The sequence below is a fragment of the Furipterus horrens genome, unplaced genomic scaffold, assembly GCF_987537825.1.
Source record: "Furipterus horrens unplaced genomic scaffold, mFurHor1.1.pri manual_scaffold_5, whole genome shotgun sequence".
Taxonomy (NCBI): Eukaryota; Metazoa; Chordata; class Mammalia; order Chiroptera; family Furipteridae; genus Furipterus; species Furipterus horrens.
In genome coordinates, this window is record NW_028327175.1 from 27,103,994 (window position 1) to 27,126,347 (window position 22,354).

General features: G+C 37.8%; 1 protein-coding gene across 4 annotated transcripts in view; it reads left to right on the forward strand.

The window, feature by feature from the left end:
* Positions 1 to 22,354, forward strand: part of CTNND2 (catenin delta 2) — an 821,463-nt gene that overhangs the window by 420,510 nt on the left and 378,599 nt on the right. For all 4 annotated transcript variants that reach the window (XM_090276223.1, XM_090276225.1, XM_090276224.1 and 1 more), the window contains exon 6: positions 10,878 to 11,050. In XM_090276223.1, the coding sequence (XP_090132349.1) occupies positions 10,878 to 11,050 (173 nt within the window). The remainder of the gene's footprint in view (positions 1 to 10,877; positions 11,051 to 22,354) is intronic.

A 22,354-nucleotide genomic window follows, 5' to 3' on the forward strand; every position in this document is an offset into this window, starting at 1 on the left:
TGTGATATAGGCTATGCGAGGAAAAAGCAGAGAATGAATATGGGGAGCAAATAGAATAATCAGCACAACATCGTGATAAATGCTAGAACAAGATACCATGTTTAACACATAGACATGGGTGGCTCTTTGACATATTTCTTCTAATTACTACAAGCCCAATAGATTCTGCTAGTCCCTTGATTTTGTGATTATTCAATCAATGGATTCATTAGCTAGAAGAGACATGAAATAGCTAATTCGAAATTGGACCTGGCACGCTGCCCCTGAGAACCAGCCTCTTAGCCCTAGCTCAGAAGAGACAAAAACTCTAAATACAGTCTAAAACCAGCTCAAAAAAGTTCTAAATAACAACCAATCTCAACCCCTAAGTACAAAGTACTTAATTTGTCATGTTTAGAAACTTTTGTTATTTTTCTTTCCAAGGTCTGATTAAAATAAAATTTGAGTCTTAGTAAACCTGTCTTCTTGACCCTTAGACTAGCAATAACTGCTCTACTGTACTGACTATAATGTCTTATAGTTACCAGTTTTTTCCAACACGTAATATTTTTTTAAAGTGCCATCCTAAACAGTATGTAAATCATGTATACAGCCTTTGCCACCTAACACTGTATCACGACTGCGAGCTATGTAATTTCAATTCTCTAGCAAATACATTTCACAGAGTCTCTAGGAGAACTGCCGTTGCTTTGCTTGGGGAAAAAAAAAGTTACCGACTGGAGCTTAGGGCCATAAGCATCTCACATGATGTTCAGTTTGACCCAAATCACTGTGGACAAAGTACCCTATTTAATCCATGCATCCTTGGAGAAATAAACTCAGAGATAATAGTGATTGTATCTTAGCCAAAAATGAACAAAACTAGGTAAGTCAAAATCAGAAATACAATAGACACCTGGGAGAAAAGGACTTACATGTTTATTGAGATTGGTAATTTGCTTAAATGTTATATTTTAAATTGTAATTTTTTCTGTCTGTAGCATATTCACAAATTGAAGTTTCCCCATATTCTGGAAAATACTAGCATTCAGAAGCAAGGAAATTTTAGGAGCTTAATATATTTTGAATGTCATGGCAAAGAAAGGAATGTTATTCTGAGTTTTCAAATCAGAATATATTCAAAAAACCAAGATCAATCATATAAGGTACCATTCTAAGCAGGTGAAATCCAAATATAACAATCACATGTAGTCTGACAAAGATGAATATATTATTCATTCTTGTTTTAAAGTTGGTCACTTTCATTAAGTTACTGTGAATATAATTAATTCTGTGTTGCAAGAGGATCATTGAGAGTGCAGGTTATTAAAATCCTTTAAAATATAACTTTATATATTCTTATGCAATAACAATAAAGGTGAGTGGCAACCTTGTGAAGTGACTATTTTCAAACTCCTAGGAAGTATATCACCAAAGGATGCAAAAGTCGTTTAGAAGTATAAGGGTTTTTTAATAATTAAGCAAATCAAAATAGAAATATATTAGGCGTGTGACTCACAATATTGATGTCATGCTCAGGGAGAGAGAGTTGACATGTTTGATTTTCTATTATGATGGGAAATAGGTCCTTAGTTAGACTAATAGGATGGAGAGCCAGTGGGTGGGGGTAACAAGGTAACCTATCCTTCGTTTGGAGCCGGAAGTCTTGGATTCAAGTCCTAGTGCTGTCTTTACTTCACCAATGGTTGAGAAGTATCACCTGGACTCTGGAGACCCAAAGTCATTTCCTGGAAGCATTTATTCAAGTCAGTTCAGTTCATCCTCAGATTGCTCATCCCTGTAAAATCACTTCATTGTATGCCTTTTGGTTCAACTTTTGAAACAAATGAGACACTCTCCTTTCCAGAAGTATGTTATTGTTGTAAGTCTAATATTGTTTTTAGATACCAAATAAATCCAAATGTCTTTATATTCCAAATTCACTCATACCCACTTCTGCCCCTACCATTGGTGTTCTGGAGTCAATGAGAAGTTACAGTGGCAGAAACAGAAAGTGGAAGCAAAAGTCAAGGAAAGACACCCAGCTGTGACACAGGGTGTCATATCCTCCAGGGAGCTATAATTATTTTTTCTTCTAGATACTGTCACTACCTATTTTTTAGCTAATGTTCAATTTCATTTTCTCTGATTTCTTCTAATATATAAACATTTAAGAAGCATGTTATACCTTCTTCAAAGAGGTCACCAACTCAGAGGCAAGCCTAGGAATTGAAAGGACAGGCAAAGACATAAAATACCAAAGGCTTCTTATCCATTCCCTAGTGAAAGAGAACAAGGTATAGTTCTCATTAAAAACATCACTCTCACCTGAGTTATCAGGGTCTTCTGGGATTAAGCACAAAGTCAGGGCCTGGTGGAAATTTCTAACGAGGATATAATCGGATTTTGACTTGTTAAGGCACCATGGGTGCCCAAACTTTAACATGAAGATCAAGTACAAACTGGTGAAAGCAAGAACAGCATCAGAACTGGCATGAGCATGAGAAAAAGTAGAGGCTGGAAAACTTCATAAAAAAAGCAGAGTAAGCAGACTTTTCCCCAGGGACAGAGAAAGGCGAGGTCTCCTGTAATGCCTTATGGAGAATGTGTTGTGAAATTCCCCTAGAAGTCCAAACATTAGAACTGCCTCTGATCAAATAATAAATCAGTTCAATAACAACTAATGTAATCCAGTCTTAATATATGTACTGGCATTTTATAACATCATTGTAGGGCGCAGGTAGGTGTTATAGTCATTCATTTTTTAAATAATAGGTATTAAGCACTTATTAACAGTCACACAGAGAGTCTTTCTGCGTTGTGGCATTCACATTCTAGTCAGAAACATCTGAAATCAAGCAATCTAAATACTCATAAATTCAGGTAGATAACTGCTACAAGCAATGACAAGGCCAGTAAGGGAGAGAACAGGGTTCTCCACGTGTACTTGAGAATCCTGGAGGTTCCCAAGACCTTTCAGGAGCTCTGAATAGGCACCAGTTTTCCCGTAACCCTACCATGTTACTTGCCTTTCCATGCTCATCCTCACACAGTGAGAGTGAGGGGGAATGAGAGTCTCACAGGGTGAGTTTCCTGGAGCTTTCCAGAGGTACCATGGAGGGTGACAGCCCCATCGCTCCGGAGGGTGGCTCATAGAACAGGCTCAATGTATCCTCTTGATTTAAATACTTCCCAATTTTAATGCAGTAAATAGCGTTCTATATCACTCATAGAAATAAGCTCTTTGAGGTCTTCAGTGATCTGTAAGTCTGAAAGTTTATGAGACTGGAAAAGTTTGAGAATGATCAAAGGACCAGGAAGCCTCCCATGGTGAGAAGGTATTTGATCAGGGACCTGGGTAAAATGAACAAGCGAGCCATGCAGGTATCTAAAGAAAAGTCTGTGGTTTCTGGCAAATCAAAAGGTGGCTGTTTATACTAATATAATTCCATAAGTAAATTATAGTGTTTTCAGGATGTAGCTTTTAAGTTTAGTTTTCTTCTAAATGTATTTCTATTAATTTTCATTTCTTTTCACACTTATTGATAATGAGAAATATGAATCCATTATCTTTTGACTACTAATTTACAGAGAAATATAAGTTTAATGCTTTTTCTTTGTGCTACATTTATTTTTTTAAATGATAAATAATCTGAATGTAAACCTTTATAAGGCAATACTTAGAGATTGGAGTGAACTATAAAAATACCATTCTATGATCATGTATGTCATGTCAAATCCCATGCACAAAAACATTCTTGAACTATACATTTTAATTAAAGTTGTACATTAGAATTTTCATTTTTGCTCATAGCCCTCCATTGTGCACAGATGTGAAGAACTGAGTAAGTTACTGCATAGTGTGAACGCTTTCCCAAAGCTCAATTTTCTATATACAGTCCAACTTGGAAAAGCAAACTAATTAAGCCAGTGACTTTGGTTGAATCTGAATCAGTTTAAAAAACTAAATGAGTACTTCTGTATTCCTGGGACTATTACTGTTTTACTTTTCACATAAAGCAATATACGTTGAAAGCAGCTCACCAGATGAAATCAATAATCTGCAGATAGACCTAGATATGAAGTTTAAAAATACACCTGCACATAGAACAGCCACGTCACTCTAAGTTTCCTTATATAACAAGCTGTTTCCCTGTTAATTTTAGATGGCTCAACCACTATTTTCAGGGAACTCCTCAGCAAAATTCATATGTGTGAACTTTTTAAGTTACTGATGAAGATTAGAAGAACCAGTTTATCACTACTACCTATGTTTTTATCATTTTTTATTTATTTTTATTATATTTTTCCATTACCATTTATCCCCCTTATAATTTCTTCCACCTCCACACCCACCCCTTCCCCCCACCCGCAATCACCACACTGTTGTCCATGTCATTGAGTTCTTTTTGTTTTTTGCTCAATCCTTCCACCCCCTCACTCCCCCACCCAGACCTGTCAGCCTGCTCTCTGTCTATAGTCTGTTTCTGTTTTACTTGTTAGTTCAATTTGTTCATTAGACTCCTCATATGAGTGAAATCATATGGTATTTGTCTTCCTCTGACTGACTTATTTCACTTAGCATAATGTTCTCTAAGTCCATCCATGCTGTTGCAAAGTGTAAAATTCCCTTCTTTTTTACATCCAAATAGTATTTCATTGTATAAATGTCCCATAGTTGTTCTATCAACTCATCTGATGATGGACACTTGGGTTGCTTCCATATCTTGGTGATTGTAAATAGCATTGCAATGAACATAGGGATACTTATGTTCTGTGGAATAAGTGTTTCAGGTTTGTCGGATCATTTCCCAGAGGTGGAATCACTGGGTCATGAGGCATTTCCGTTTTTAATATTTTGAAGTGTCTCCATACTGCTTTCCACAGTGGCTGCACCAGTCTACATTCCCACCAACAGTGGGAATTCTCCCCATCCTCACCAGCACTTATTTGTTGATTTATTGATAACAGCCATTCTGACTGGTGTGAAGTGATACCTCATTGTGGACCACTAGCTATTCTTATTCCAAATAAGTTTATAAATTGACACGTTTATCTAGACCCCATAAAGAAGAAACTGCTACTATAAATGAAACTTATTAGTAGGACAATTTAAACAAAAGTCAGTACTTTTACTCTATAGAATTAAATTGTAGTTAGATATGACTAAAGTGCTTTGAGCTTGATTTAAATCAATTTGATAATCTTATAAGGAATTGGCAATTTTTCTCATTAATTTTGTAATTTATAACATTGCTTTTGTATGTGTGTGTGTATATATATATACACGTATGTGATTTTTGCCCCCTCTTTTCTTTTTTATCACTTAATGCTTTCTATAAAAGGATTTCTCCTTACTCTTTACTTGATCTTGCTCTAACAATTTACTCTGATTTAAAATAAAGTAACAACCTCCAAATCATTCTTAACCTTCCACAAAAACTGGATAGCAAGAAGGTAAGAATGCATGCAGACTTTCTGTCAGTTACAGGTATGTGTGAATCTTGTTGGCAATATTTTTCAAGGGCTACATAAAGATTTTATATAATTTTAAAAGAATCAATTTAACCTAAGAGTAATTAAAGAATGTTACTACATTTCCTGACAAAGGTAAATCTAAACAAAGCTGCCGCTGTCAGGTGTCCAGTTTTCAACATGTCTATCTCAGTTTGTAGGTTTATTATTCCTCTGAGTGTTCAGATTTAACAGACTCACAAAACATTCATGACCACCTTTTCCAGGCATTATCTAGTTCTCTAGCTGTTTATTTCAGGGCATTCTTGTTAATAACACTTTTCTTTTAATGGTAAAATGATCCTTTGAAATTAAATTGATAACTTAATTACCCTTTGGAGACCTTGTTTTATTCATGTGGCTTCAGCTTCTAATACTGATGACTTTGAAAGTTAAATTTCTGTCCTAAAATTTCATTTACATATAATCAGATTTTGATCTTGGAAATCAGACATCAGGGTAGGCTGCATGGAGGAGGTGACACTTAAATAATACACTAATAATGAGTTTTGAGGTTGACAGAGAATTGATTTTCAGGCCGAGAGAACAGAGAGAATTTGGTCTTTCTTTTCTCTTGGCCCTGTCACTAGGTTTTGTTAGGTTTTGCTTTTAATTTGAAGTCAAGCATTTTAATGATCTATCCTTGACTGTGTCATTTGTAAATGCAGGCTCACAAGGTATTGAAAGAAAACCATAAGTGATATATGAGACAGTACTGTCGTAAGGTTTTCAAGATAAACAAATTCCAATCAAGGCTTTATTATTATCAGACCATGTGGCTATGTAATTAGGTAATTAGATAATAATACTAATAGCTGACATTTGTATAGCAGTTTATATTTTTCTAAGCACTTGCACACCCATTATCTCATTAGGTGCTCAAATTTGCAGAGATTAAATTTGTAGAGACGGAAAGATGAAGTGTGGTTAAGAACTGGCACTCTAAAGCCAGACTGCCTTGCTAGCACAAAGACCCACCACCAACTCAGTGGTCTCAGTTAGTGGGACGTCCAGGTCTGTTGACATAAGTGGGATGATGGTACCTTCCTCACTGGAGTTCTGTTAAGATGCGATGGGTTAGCAGATGCAAAGTGCCCAGGACAGTTCCAGGAACTTGGGAAGTGCTTAGTAAAGCTTATTTGGTATTACTGGCATCATCTTCATCATCATCCTCTGTGCTTTCACAAACGTGAAGGTGGACTAGAGCCCAGGACTGATTAATTCTATCCTGGATTTTTTTCCAGCACACGCCCACCAACTCCATTGCCATGACTGAGACCTAAGTAATGACTTGGAAATGCCACATTGTAGGCCTCTGACCTATTCTGTAGCTTAATTAGGGTTTCCTGTATTCTGGGACCGGTGTTCAGTTAAGAGGCAAGAACGGGTAATTCCAGATGAAGTCTCTTTAGACCTGTGCCAACAAAATGAGTACACGTGGTCATGGAAACCCTAAATATCTAGTTCATTTAAGGAGAAACTGCCTGTACATTGTAGTGTGTGTGTTAACACAACCGATAAGTGAGTCTAAACTTTACACAGAAAATTTACATCACAATCTTTTCATGTGCTGAGGTTACTGAGGGTGGACAGCAAGCTTCCCTGTGTCACCATCTGGAATCTCTAAGGAGAGATTCCTTGGGAAGTCCCACCATCTGAGGTGTGAATATTTCTCCTGCAAACAAACTGATTTCTATGTAGGGATGAACTTTTCAACCTTAAAATGTTGATATGCGTATATGACCTAAACAATGCTTTGATGTTAAATGACAACATATCCTGGACTTGCTGATAGAAGACAAGGATCCAAGTCTCCTGCTCATTTTACCAAGTGTGTGACACTGCCTGACCTTTGAACCTCTCCACGCCTCCAATTATACTTCTGAGAATAAGGACAAAGACACAAGTGCAATTTTTTCACAGGTCACTATGTGGTCTGTAGTCAGTTCATATATTTGAAAACAGGAGATTTTGGTGCTACACTCAAGATGCTTTGCTCCAGCATCTTTCTAGGATCCGTAGCACATTCCATGTCCCTCATCTCTATAGTTCCCTTATAATTCCTTTTTCTCTGTCTAGTAGGGACTGTTGTGTATTGAACAGAACAAGGACACATACTCTTGAGTTTTATCAAGTTACCAGAAAATGGTTTCACTTCCTCTTCACAGCCCCCAAGGCTGAGTCATTTTGAGTAGATACCTGAGCTCAGCCTTGTCCCACAATGGGGAAGGTCCAGAATGGTCAGAGGGTCACTGTGACCCTTCAGTGTCCTGGAAGCGTACATGCCAGAGTGTGTCTTCTGCTTTCTGTGACCTCAGAGGACATGATGGTCCACTGTCCCTCATAGCTGCAGTTTATTCTGGAGCAGTTAACTCAAGCCTCAGTCTCTTCCCCTCCCCACGTTGCCTGCATTGCCCAGCAGATACCCATTGTATCCTCAAGGCTGAAGCGCCATTTCCCACCAGCCCAAGCAAGACGTGATAGAAGGTCAAGTTTTGGAAGAAAAAAAATCATAATTGAAAGCCTAAAACAATAAATGCTTTTGAAATCTCTGGAAAATTGATATCTTATATGTCAATGCACAGTAATGTTAGTAAAGCTTATCAGGTGTTAATGTAAATTTTACTTCTATTATAAAGTAATTAATAATTGTTCTAGAATACTAACTTTTTTATATTCTCATGAATCTATACTTTCTAAAATTGGGATGAATAGAATGCAGTTGATTTGAAACCTAGTGAGGGATAAAAAAGTCATTCTAAAATGCATGCAGTATTTTGTCTATTGTCCTGACTGTTTCATGTCTGCCAGGTGATGTATCATTATTGTAATAGTATGATATATTGCTCATTGTTGCAATTACCTTTGTCCGAGTACATCTCGGTTTTATGCTTGAGATGTGTGAACAAAGTAATGAGATGGAGAATTTTGGTTTGTTTTCATTGAGTATTGATCAAATACACAACTGATTCTATAAAAGATGAGCAGATATGATTATTTCAGGTGTATATTTCAGAAGCACATAAATCATAGTTTTAATTGAAATCACTTTTATAAAAGATTTTCAATTGTCACCTTAAGATCCTACAAGGAGAGCATTTGTAGGTTTCTGGAGCTGATTTTATGAATCTATTCAGAATTTACAAAATTGTTGAACTTGCTAACTATATCTGTGATAAAGTTCCTCAGAGAAAAATCACAGTCTTTTTAAAAAGCAAATAACCATGCCATGCAACTCTTTTGCTTTATAGCTTATGTGAAACTATTTACATGAGATTAAAGATGTTATTTAATTCCAGAGGTCTGTGCAGTGCTGTATCTGTTTGAACTTTCATTGTCCCGGAGGTGCTTTATCATGGGGGAGGGGGCATGGCAGGGCTTGGCAGAGTGCCCTGAGAGAAATAGCCAAAGAAAGTCTCAGCGGGAAGCGCCCCCCCCCCCATTGTCGGGTGGAATGGTGAGCACTAGCCTTAAAGGGCCTTAGCTCCGCCACCGTAGCTCACTCTCTCCTGTTGCATTAACATTCAGGAGGGTAGAGACCAGGGAGAAAACCTTTGGCCACAGTTTGTCACTGTCCTTCCAGTACCTCCCTCTTCCTCCTCCTCCTTGTAGTTAGTCCCCATCCACCCCTGCCCCTATCAGGGCGCCCCCTTTCCCTTCCAGAGGCTCTCCCCTATCTCAGCCTGCCCATCCCCTGGGCCCCAGAGACCACGCATTGGCTCTGTCTCCCTGCCTGACAGTTTCCACATCAACAGTGGGGACAATATGTTTCTGGCACCCAGAATGAAGCTCTCAGAATACGTGCTCCCCGTAGAGGCATCCTATAGCTCGTGATTAGACCTCTAATACTCTCAGTATGGATTAAAGAATTTTTTGCAGGCTATTGCAAACCTCACCATCTGGTAGATAGTGTTTTCTTAGGACTCTATTTTCTAAATTAAAAGAAAAAGGATTACAATTGTACTTTTGTTGTGCCCTTCATGATGAAATTGGGGCTGGATAGAAACATTTTTATTGTTTTACTCAACATTTTTCCAGAAACTGTAGAGATTCCAAAATACCAAGCCTTTACCCATGTTAGTTAATTGGCTTATTATTCAACACCTAATGATGAAAAAGTATTTTTGCGTCGTTTAGAACTTCCACTGGGGTATCAGGGGAAAGGGGAAGGTCTTAAATGGCAAAAATTACATGAACCAATATTTTTTAAGGGCGGACACATTATTTTACACAAAGTAAGGTTTATGTGTTATGCCACATCCAGATCTGCAGTTGAAATATAAAGCCATGTTCTATTCTTAAGAAGAAAGAGATAAGGATCTTGAAATTTGCTTACACTTAATAGAAATGATAATATTATCTAAAACAACCAAAGAGAAAGAGAAAGGATGGGGTAGTGATTACACCATAGTCTATGTGTATATGATTACCTTCCATCCCCAAAGAAGTAACACTGTTCTGTGGTTAAGATAACATGGGAAAACTTGTGCAGCCAAGTCCTCGGCCCCCCAACTCCCTCTACTGACTCCAGGCCTTTCACAAACATACACAATGCCTGTCAGCAAGGACATTTCCACTCCTCTCTATTTCTTTTAATTCCCAAAGTGAATATGAAATTTGATTGAAGAAATTTCTCCCTAAAAAGAAAATGAGCAAGAATCACATCTACACAAAATGCAAGGCAATAAGGCACAGTTTCTTTGGCAAAGCGTAATTGCATGATAAAGTCAGGTGCTTACTCCCCGTTCTCCATCACTTGCTCTGTCAGCTGCGTTAACATCACCAATTGTAACACTGTGTCCTGTCTTTGTTCTCCTGCTGTGCACAGCTGTGATGGCAAAGATTACTAGCTATCAGAGATCCTGTGAGAAAGGGGTGAATTCTACATTGTAGGAAGAGCTATTAAAATTTTAAACACTGTCAACCCTTCAGAGGTTGAGGTATTACATCACTATTTATACAATAGAATCTATTACTGATTGGAAGGTTTCGAGGGTTTTAGCAGCCTGATAATTAAGTAGGAAATATAATTATATTAATGCAATTAACATGTACTACAAGGCGGGCTTTTAAATGTTTCTGATATTGTCTGATCCAAAAATAACTTCTTGATTAATTTGTCTCATAAGAAATGTCTCTATGTAGGTCAGGATGAGATCATTTGAAAAATAAATCTACTCTTTTGATAACTTCGAAACCTCCAAAAAAAATCTCATTTAAAAGCCGGAGTCAAATTATATGGTCATTTTAGTTCTCAGAATTCAAAGCATAGATGGCTGGAATCATGCGCGTGTGATAATTCTAGGCTACTCTCAATAAATAATACATGTCATTTCTGCTTCACTGACGCTGTCACTTACTGCTCTAAATGACTTTCAATGCAGGGCCCAGCCTGCTCTCCCAGAGTGCACTTCAGCTCAATTCCAAACCTGAAGGGTCCTTCCAGTATCCAGCCAGCTACCATAGCAACCAGACGCTGGCCCTGGGTGAGACAGCCCCATCACAGCTCCCTGCCCGCAGCACCCAAGCCCGAGGTGCTGGCCAGAGCTTCAGCCAGGTATGTGTGGGAATGGGGCCCTCTGCTGTGCTGGTCGGGGGGCTTCAAAGGAACAGGCCAGGAGCAGAGCTGTGAGAAGCCACAGTGATCCCTCCTGCCTTTCTGTGGCATGTCCCACAACTTACTAAAGATGCTTTGGTGCTGTGACTGAAAAAAAGGAATAAAATACTATTATAGAGTAACGCTGGATTATAAACATGTTTTGTTTAGGAATATCTTTGAGTTGCTCATGCCATATTTATACTGTATATATTTATCTGTGCAAATATGTGAATGTGTGTCATTACTATTTCTGTGTCTGTATGAGATTAATATGGGATCCATTCTGATTTTGTGCATGCACCTGAAACAGTGTTTTTCTCCTCCTAAAATGCATGAAATTATTCTTTGGGGTTATCATATAAAGAAACATAATATAAATGCATAGTCAAGTATGTAGAACTAACTGTGATTAGTTCAGGAATAGTTATACTTTGTCAAGTGTGATTTTGAAATGTGCCCTTAGTTGTTTCTTTAAGGTACATACTTGTTCTCATAATTTCACTGCACAGATTTATTAGCTGCCATTCAAACCAGCTCCAGATTAATAACCATTAGAAGTGGCTACTAATCTGAATTTTTTTTCACAAAAGATGTAAATATTGTGATAGATTGATAAATGGGTGGAAGGATGGATGGATAATTTTTGTTTTGATAATGTTAGAGTTTAAGCTATATTTGATCAACATAGAAGAATTAATATATTGGAGGTCTATCTTGTTTTAAGATATTTTAAACTTATTTTCAGCGGCATAGGCCCTTTTAATCTCTGCTCCTGGAACGAAGAACCCGCAGCTCCAAAAGCAACCTCTTCAGCTGATGAGATTAATTTCATCCTTTCTGCATTTATTGGGCAGTTCATTTGCCATGTTAACCACCACTGGCTCCTGTAACAACCAAACCCACCTTTGTCACCAGTTTATTGTCATTATCGATCCATGTGTCTTTCCAACTAAACTGAAAGCTACTTGAGGGCAGGTTCATTTTCATCTTAATCAGCAGCTCCTCACCATCTGCATGGCCCCCCAAGAAATGTCTGCAGACAGATAGGAGGCAAGGTGAGTTAGAATGACATAGTCACTATGAGATGTACATTTTAGGTAATATGGGCATAAATGAAGCAAAAGCTGAGACATATCAGTGCATTTTAGTTATTAAGTTATTGTCCAGCAGTATATTAAAGACATGGATTGTGTTCCTTAAGCAACGGCCTTTTCCATCATTGGCTTTGTAACTTTTACCTTGTGATGCTGAGCTGTAGGACCGTGGATAAAATGGAGTGGAAATAAAAGACTCACTGAGAAGAAAGACCTGTCCCTCATAGTGGCTCAAGGTGTGACCACAGTTCAGGAGCTTCCTCCCTGGAGAAATGGACATATGCAGTGCTTGAGAGGGCCAGGTTTTATGGGAGGGACACAGAGGCTATCCCAGAACAGGGCATGTTCCAGCTGCAGGATCTCTGCCCCTTAAAAGCACTGGTCTGTTCTACCTCCCTTACAGAAATACAGAAATGTGAAAGGATACATGAGGGAATGTCTAAAAATGAGTTTTAATGGATTAGAAAAATTGTTTTATATATACAAATATACATATATTTATCATATACAAAAATAGTCATTATTTGATTACATATGAACTTTATATAACATTTAAAATATTGGAGGATGTTATTAACATAGAAAATATTATTAGACTTCTTAATGTATAATTTTGTTTTATACAGAAATGCAGTGGAAGCCATATGATTTAGTTTTCTAGGTACACATTTTATATATATATTTAATTCTTCGGTAGCAAACAAGTGGGTTACAGTCCTTTTTAACCCTTATATCCAGCCATACTTCTCAGTCTAAGAGGCCACATTCAGAAATATGGCACATTTTAGTACTCAAATCAACCTATGAAAGCTATGAAATTACCTTTTACCAGTTTCTTAGAACTTCTAAGACATGTAGCTAGTAAAACAATAAAGTTCTACCTTATTTTATTTTTATCTTGAACTCACTTATTACCTATGCTGGACTTTTTTTCATAAATATCTAAGCCCTCTGTAATTTAAGTTGAAAACATTGAGTCAACTAAAAAAAGAATCAGTATTTCCATATAGTTGAGCATCATCGAAAAGGGAAATATCAATATAAAATGAAAATTCAGTTAACTCATCAACTATACTGTGAGCATCTTGTAAACCAATTCACATAGAGCTATGTGATAACTCAAAGCTTTGTGTTAAATCAAAGCTTTCTTGTAAAATTAATAGTTACCACTTACCAAGCACCTAGAAACAATCTGTTTTACACACATGCTCTTATTTAATCTGCCCAAAAGGTCTGTATTACTACCTACACTTTAAAGGCTTGAAATTCAAGCTCACTACAGTTAGAGTGTCAAGTACCATTTTCAGGCAGCATCAGTAAGAATAGGAACAGAATCTTGACTGAACTGAAATCTGATCATTCTAGGAGAGAGTGTGTCATTAGTTGTATTTTATATATTGACCATTCAGTTAAACAAATCTAGAGTTTGGACCTCTTAAGAGGTGTATAAATGTGGATGAGCAATGTGGTGATGTATCCACTTCCATATTGCAAGGGTTTCCTTTCTCAGTGTCAATTCTGTTGTCCACTAACTGCTATGGGAGGAAAATAGGAGAAGCTTTAAAATGACAAGACTGGGCCTCACATTAAAAGTTTGCTTTACAGTTTAATCAGAAAGTGTAGCTAAGTTGTAAAGATGTCAGAGCACTGTATTTAAAATCATCAGGGTTATAGTTTGAAAGCATCTATAAATGTGCATGTTCGAGGTGCTAAGTCAGAGGCAAAGGTTATTGGCAGTGCTCACTTACCTGTCAGATGGGTAGGATAAAATCTGAATACTCAAACCACGGGGTTGTTCTAATTCACTCAATTAATAGGAGTGAGGCTGTTACTATCAATCCTGTTTATTTTGGCTGAGTGGTGAATATCGGTCCCGTGACTTACTTCTAGCTTTAGTGCACTGCAGTATGAAAGGCGTGTTTTATCGAGCACCCCATAGGACCTGTGACTTCAAAATTGTAAAAGAAATGCTGAACAAGTAAGCCAATATTTTCACTCAGCATTTAGCATTTTACCTCAAAAGGAAGGAGGCCATATCCCATTCCAGTAGAATCTCTTTCACCAGATTTTCTTTGGAATCCCTCTATTCTAGTGGTTCTGACAGGTGCTAAAACCCAGTCCTTCAAGGCTAGATTAATTTTTAGAATATCCTGTAGTCAAAAGAGTCCCAAAAAAGGCTGCTAAACTTCAAATTATGGCCGTAGATGCCAGACCAAGTCAATACGGTCAGTAATCAACAGAAAAACGTGTCAGTTTTTGGTCTTAAAGAGATGTGTAATTGTAAAACAAAGCAAGTGATTTTCTATCCCAGTGACTTTCTATCTCGTTCATAAATCACATTGAAATGCAATTTCGAAGCAATATCACGAATGTTCAAAGAGCCTTAATTTCAATTTTTTTTTAAATCTAGCTTATTTAACATAATCAATGTTTGAGTGATCAACACCAGGCTCTATGCCAAAGCTCTGGTGATACACACATAGCCCATGTTGCCATTGTACCAGTCTGAATAAAATTGTGAGTCACAGAAATTGTCATAAAATACTAGTTCTCCTGCACCTCTGTAAGTAAAATCCTTGAAAGTCATTCTCCTGAGACTCTAGGATGAGTCTGTGGGGCTGGACTGGAGATAAGAGAATGTAAGGTTCTTCCCAAGGACCCCAAGTTCTTTCTGAGAAGTAACATGAACCCATGTCTAGTTGCTCTTTTTTCTGCCCTCAGCACTCTCCTCAGTTACCCTGAAGGCTCTCTGCCCCAGCCTCTACCACTCTGTAGGTTACCCCTCCATCCTTCTCTTCCTCCTCCAAGCCAATCTTGGCCTTCTTTGTGTGGCTGTTTTGAGGTTCCCCAGTCAAAATAGAGCTACTCTTTCATTTACATTTGGGTATCTCTGGGTTATTCTTTAAAGCATTCAGGATGTTTATTATGTGCCTGCTGTATGCCATGAGCTGATGTATCTGCTTGGGGATTGAATAGTACAGAAAATAGGTCCCTGTCCTCAAAGAACTATTCTAGAATCAGTGATAGGGGCTCAGAAAATCAACACAGTGAATAAGTCCATTGTGTACTTTGTTAGAAGGTGATGATTTCTAGGAGGAGAAAATGAAGGCAGAATAGGGTAAGTGGGATTCAAAGTGCAGGATGGTGTGTGAGGTCTGTGGAGAAGGTGACGTTTGGACAAGGACATGAAGGAAAGAGAAGAGCAGCTGTATGGCTGCTGGGGGACAACAAATGCCTGGCTCCTGATGAGGTGGCCTGGCGTGTTGACAGAATAGCAAGGAGGTCAAGGTTGTTTGAATGCAGTACAGGAATTATGAGGGGCTGGGAGACCCAGTCATGCATTGTATGGGTCTTGTCTTTTACTCAGATTGAAATGAGGAGCCAGTAGAGAATATTAAGCAGAGGTATGACATGCCCTGATGTATATGCTGACATAGACATCATTCTGTCATATCACATATAATAATACCCTACAGTGAATTGCGTGTAAGTCTGTTTCTTCGCATCAGGTTGCCTTGCTACAATAGTGGAAACCTACAAGTTAATCTCCATTCCCCCAAGTAACTGGCCCAGGGTTCACCAAATGTTCATTAGATTTCTCCAACCCATTTTATTCTTTATAATCATACTGCAAAAGTCTGTGGGTGGTGAGACATTAAAGGAGTTGGCTCTCCTCCAGGCTCTGTCTGCTCTGCTTCCACTCACATACAGTTTCCTTGGGATTATATGAAATGCAGAATGTAAAACTTCTGGCACAGAGGAGTCACTCTAAAAATGCTGGTTTTTTCCCACATCCAAACATGAAATAGTCTAACCAAGCATTTTGTCCTTTAAAGAAACAAAATATTCAAGGTATAAGAAAACAGTACAGAAACCTAAAGATTTTAAAACCACTTTCATGTTCTCCAGCAGAACCAAAGTAAGTGTGTGCACACTCATGATCCTTGCTGCAGGAAATTAAGAATTGTGCGATAGTTCTATAAAATAAAACTGAACCATAGTGGAGACTCTGGAAAAGCAATAAGCTTTTCAAGAAGCAAAATCATCATTTCTTTTTGATCCAGCCTACCTAAATATTTAATGTTGCACTGACTTCTACATCTTAGAAGTTCTCATTTATGCTATACCATAATTACACACATGCTGTCTGCTTACTTCTTCCAGAGTGATGTGTTAGTTGAGTTTGGAATATTGCTGATTGGTACATTCTCACGTGAGGCAGATGTGAAGGTCAAGGGAATGAAGAACTCTGTGGATGATGCACACAGAGACCTGCATAGAGCAAAGGAGGAGCAAATCCCCAATAAACACGTATTTGTTGATCATTGATAATAGGGTTATACACACAACTAGTGTGACATCACTCCCATTTGCTTAATTATGGTAGAAGTTGTTGACTTGTAAAGAGAAAAGGTGCTAATGAACTTGGAAAACACAAAATTGAAGAGATATTTACTGTACAATGTGTACATTATGCAGCGTTTGGAGGAGAAATCATGTCACTTTGTATACTTCCCTGGGCATATTTATGGGAAACTGACAGTTTATTTGTTTTTAACAGAGTATTCAAATGACTACCTATTGGAAATCCTTTCTTATTGCTCTGCTTTAAAATCTTCTCCCTCAATTTTTCTCTTTCCAGTATAAACATATTTAATCTGGCTTTAATAATTGAAACCTTTCTCATGGCAGGGAGGGTTGTGTATATATTTTACTATAACATTTCCTGTCCCAAGCAAATATTTGGGTTACTGAAGTCATATTAAACAAGCATCTTGCTGAAATAAAAGTTTTATGTAGTGTAATTTTGCCAAAGCTCATGTTTTTTTAGAAAGAGTTGCCATAAAGAACTCTCCTTCTATATTCTCAGAGGTAAATTTACTTAAGACACTTATGTCATCATTTTATTTTTTCTTCTAAATGTTCTTTCCACTGGCAGACCCTAATAATGGCCATACAAAATGCATTTCAGAATATTTATTCATAATGATCCTAATTATACTTTTATTAAAGGGAAGTCAGAGGGAAGGAAAAGCCAGTACCCAGGATGACTTATTGGCCCTGGGAACATTGATCTACTGCTACTTCTGTTTAGTGCAGTGACAGGGAGACTATGGTTTGCAAGATCTCTCTCACACACTCTCCCCCTCTTTCATAATTTTGGGACCATCATGCAGAGAGAAATCATTGGGGGGTGTCTCCATTATTATCTCTACGATTAGAGCTCTTATGGTCCTTTGAATTGAGACGTTCTCATCAGAGGAAAGAATTCCTTCCAAGTGCCTTGGTTTTTCAGTCACTTAAGTTTACTTGGCTTTGGGCACTTTCAGCATTAGTACAATGTCACTCCAGTCCTTCTTTTCTCATCCCAGCAGTGATGGCTGCAGGGACAGTGTGTGAACTGTGCACAGAAGCCACCTATTTACTTCGTTTCATATTAGTTTTTACCAAAGCTAGCACCCTCCAGGCAATTACTAGACAAGGCTCTGGATGATTTTACTTGGCTATTTCCAAAATCAAACGTTTCTCACAGTACTAGGAATTATTTTAAAGAGTGGCATTTCTCTTGAAGACAGTTTCAGAAAATAAGTAAAATTCAGGAAGCAATGATAGTAGCGCTCAGGCACATTTATTTCATCTCAAAGAGTAAGTTCAAGGGCATGAAATTTATGTGGGGATGTAAATTCATTTTAATTGCACTATATTAACAGGACATTTCATACAATACCTAAGTAAGACTTTATATTATAGAGTTGGTGATTTCTTGTTTCCAAGTTGTGAGAGTAAATGTCTTTTTCCCAATTCACGTGCAAGCCTAATGTCTATGCATTCTTAGCCTAGAAAAGGTAAACAAATTCTCAGACATTTTACTCAGCATATGTAACTGATATTACTAAGTCACGTTATCAGTTTGTTCTGGTTTAGAAGTGGATATCTTCAAAGATGTTATCTTAAAGTCATGCCCTGTTTTTTAGTATTTAGAAGTTATTCAGGCCTTTTACCTCATGGAAAGAATAGTCTTCAGTCCTTGTTTTGATTTTCCCACTGCCCCATTACCACTTAATCCTCTTTGCCTTCGTATTCCCTCAAGTACCAAGCCTCCTTCCTTCCTCACCAAATCTAATGCCATGGTGTGGCTCTTCTGTGGTCCTGGCCCTGTAGTTCTGCCTTCCTTTGAACCGAGCTCACCAGCTTTGCCTCTCAGGATGCTATTTTCCCAGGACCACTACTCCCAGCTGTGACTCCGGTCACCACAACCAGAACTGTCTACAAAGACACGGGGAATTATTCCAACAAATGACAAGTGATGAATATGGCCGGTGGGGAACAAACTGTTTACCCCAAGTCATTAAGCTCCCCTCAGGGAAGCCACAGGGACTCCTGAGTCCCCATTTCTGACACTGTGGTCCTGGCTGCCCAGCACTCTGGGCAAATATCCTTCTACCCGGAGTTAGGGACCTGGCTGGCAATTCTGGGAAACTTGACAGGTCTAAATGCATCTTCACAAAGATCGCTAGTAAATCATGGGCCTGCTTTCTTAAATGCTATTTTGCTCAGTGATACTGATTTGAAGTCAAGATTCCTTAGAGTCCAGACTGTCAAGGCTCTTGTTAACTGGCTGAAAACAGTGGGGTTTTTTGTTTGTTTGTTTGTTTTTTTTTTTTTGTGTGTGTGTGTGTGCTGCCAAATCCCCAAAGAATGAGGATTATATAAGTTTTCAAGCTCAGAGAATATTTTCCCCTATCACCCTAGGTACAACATGAAGCAATCTGAAAACAGCTCAGCTCTATATGGAGGCTGATGGCACATTCTGGTCCAAGAGTGCCAACATTTCAGGGGCCCAAACTCTCAGAAAAGAAAGATGTCATAATTGTGAGCCAGATAATATTTCATACAAACAAAAGTGCAACAATGACAGATCTTCAAAGTAATGTCAAGGTGAAATACTCCATATAAGAGGATTGCAGGGAGACCTTCACAAACTTCTCCTTATTTGTACATGGACTATTGTAGGCTCTTATTAACAGTTTATTGACTTAATGACTGAATTAATGCATGGAGCTTGAGTACTGTTAGTTAATAACATAAATACTGCCTAAAGTTCCATTTCAATGTTTTTTCCACTATACTTTGAAAATATACATCTGCCCTTAAACACTGCCATATAATAGGTATAAGCACATTCCACAGTCACACAGCAGGACTCAGTGTACCTAGTATGCACATGCAAATACATAATATAAGAATCACAACTGTAGGCTGGTCCTATGGAAGTGGGTTATCAGAAAAACTAAACTAAAGTTGGTAAAACAACCCCCCACTACTAAATTTGACTGGCCATAAAAAAAAAAAAAAAAGAATCACAACTGTAGTATATCCTAAATCTGATCCATCTGAAACTTACAAGTAAACTATAATGCAGATGAAATATTTAATATATCAGAGTTTTATGGAGTTGTATGTATTGCTCATGTCTCATTAAAACACAATTCCTATTTTTTTTAATTGAGGTATAATCTACATAAGGCATCCATAGAAATTGGAAGTAATGCTTTTCATTTTTGTCTTGATAAATTCCCATAATGGGAAGCAAGAAAGGAATGACATTTAATGTGCACAAAATTCTGCCTGTCAGAGGCTCTTCAGTCAGAGCATCTGCCTAACAATGTTCTGCTTGTCAATTTTACGTAGATGGGTCCCCCACTTTGGAGAGGTAGGACTGATAAAGAAAGTAGCCCTTCAAAGAGCTGAAAATAAAAACACCAACAGGAACTGTTCCTGCCAATAGGTGATGCTGTGATCCAGGACAGTATGGGGACTCAATTTTCTCCAAATATATTGAAAAAAATTTATATCATTATTTTTCTTTTAAAAGGTCTCAACATCAATGAAAATATTATTTCAATTGTCTTTGTTTATACATACACATTCCAAAATGTCCTTACGGAAGAAAGGTGTGGTAGTCTTTTATTTTTTAAGTGAAGTTTTGCAATTCTAACTTTAACATTGGATTTAATTTTATAGTGTTAACGTACTTCTAAGGTAGAATTGAGATTCCATGACAGTAAAGTGGATGAAATTCTATGTGTGTTGAAATGTGTTTATATTATTTTTAGTCCAGTGGCCTAGGTGGTAATAAACCATCCTATGAGTTGTGCAGTGGGCTTGAAGAGAGGGCTTTTGTATCCCTAACTAGCAAAAAAATTGCTAAATGAAATTACTCAATGGAACAAAACATAAACACAAGAATGGAAACAAGCTCCCAAAAGATTAGTGGTTTTTTTCAATTGATGTTAAGACATATTTCTCAGTTTGGCTAAAGAACCATTTTTAGACACTTATTACCCCATAGGCCATTGAATGGAGTATAAACCCCTGGATTATTTATTATAAATTTCAGAAGGTCTTATATGACTATTCAGTCCAGTAAGGTAACTACTAGTCACATTTGCCTATTTAAATTCAACTTAATTCAAATTAGTTAAGATGAAATGTGTTAAAATCTAGTGTGCATTTCAGGTGTCCAACAGGCCATTGTGTCTGCTTGCTACTAGATTAGACAATGAAGATGTTAAACACTTCCACTATGGACAATATCAATCTGAAAGATTATATAAAATTTCATTGGTTATGTGTTTCTTTTTTCATGTAAAAAATCATTGGTAAAATATCACCAAGATGTTACAATATTTAGAAATACATTTGGCTGCTGTTTTCTGTCAAAATATCTGGAGCTAGTGTGGCAGTTCACAAAACTTCTGCAGATTTCGGGCCATTTAACAAACCTTAATAGACATATTCAGCAATTAGCATTCCTGAGAACTGAAGCTCCAACAGATTAAAAGAAAAGTGTTTGCAAAATTTATTCAAAGTTCCCCTAGGATCCATGTCATTCTAACATTTAAATATTAGAATATTATATAATATTGGTATACTTTAGTACTTACTTTAAATACATTAGCATTTGCTTTATTAGAAATTACACTACTTGGTAATAGCATCATAAATGTCTTCTAAGGTTATTATTAATGTCATACATGCAAGCCATAAGAAAAAGAGATTACTCTGTTTTAAGCAAGGGGTTCTCCTTATACCCTCTGGGATTCTTTCTCCTTGGGCTCTGTGAGAAGACTTTACAGAAATTTCTGTCTGAGGCTTTTGTCTCCTGCCAGCTGGATTTTGTGCTGGTTAATGTTGCTGAGGTCCCTGGAGAGCTTCAGAAGAAAAGTGAAGGAAGGAGGTGACTGTTTCCCCCAGAGGCTGTTAGAAATGCAGACACTGAGGCCACCCCAGGCCCCTGAATCATGCCCCTGAGCTCTCAGAGTTTCTGACTCAGTAAAGGTGAGGCGATGCTGGTACTGATCTGAATGCTACCTGCTGGAACAGCGACCACATTTGGAAAATCACTGCTCTAGGGATAACTTGTTCCCATTGGAATCACCTGGTGAGCTTCCAAACGCCTGATGGTTGAGTCCCACCTCCAGAGATTCTGAGTTAAGTGGCTAATGTACAGCATAGGTGCTGAGACTTTTTCAAAAACTCCCCTGGTGATTGTAACATGCAGCCAAGTTCGAGAAGCCCAGTTTGTACATTTCATGCTCAGAACTTCTATCAGGAGGAAAGCAAAATTGGATATAAGCACTCCCATGATTCTAGATGCTGCTGGAATATATCTCTGGGGTTCAGGGTAAGCTTAGCAGTTCTGCACATTTTCTCCACCATTCTCCACACAAAAAACAAACAAACAAACAAACAAATGAACCCTCATTGCCAAAGCCTTGGGACCAGCTTTATTAATAATTTTTTTTATTCATTCTCTAAACATTCATGGCATCCCTGCTATGAGTCAGCCTTTGCTTTAGTTTCTGGAGACACATCATTGAACAAATCATGGAGCTCACATTTACTTTCCCTCCTACTATCAAACTCAAAATCATTGCTCTTTGGTGTTAGAAGAGAACCAGAACTTAACAGTGAACTGGTAAATACAGATTTTATTCAGAAATAAACTATTGCAATAGGGGGAAAGAGAGACCTCAGTATAGACTGGGCTCAATTCCAAATGCAACAACAGAAAGTGGGAATTTATAGCTGAGGACCAGGGTGGGGGTCAGTGGGCAAAATGTTACTAATAGGAAACATCAGGAGGGAGGGGTTCAGGCTACAG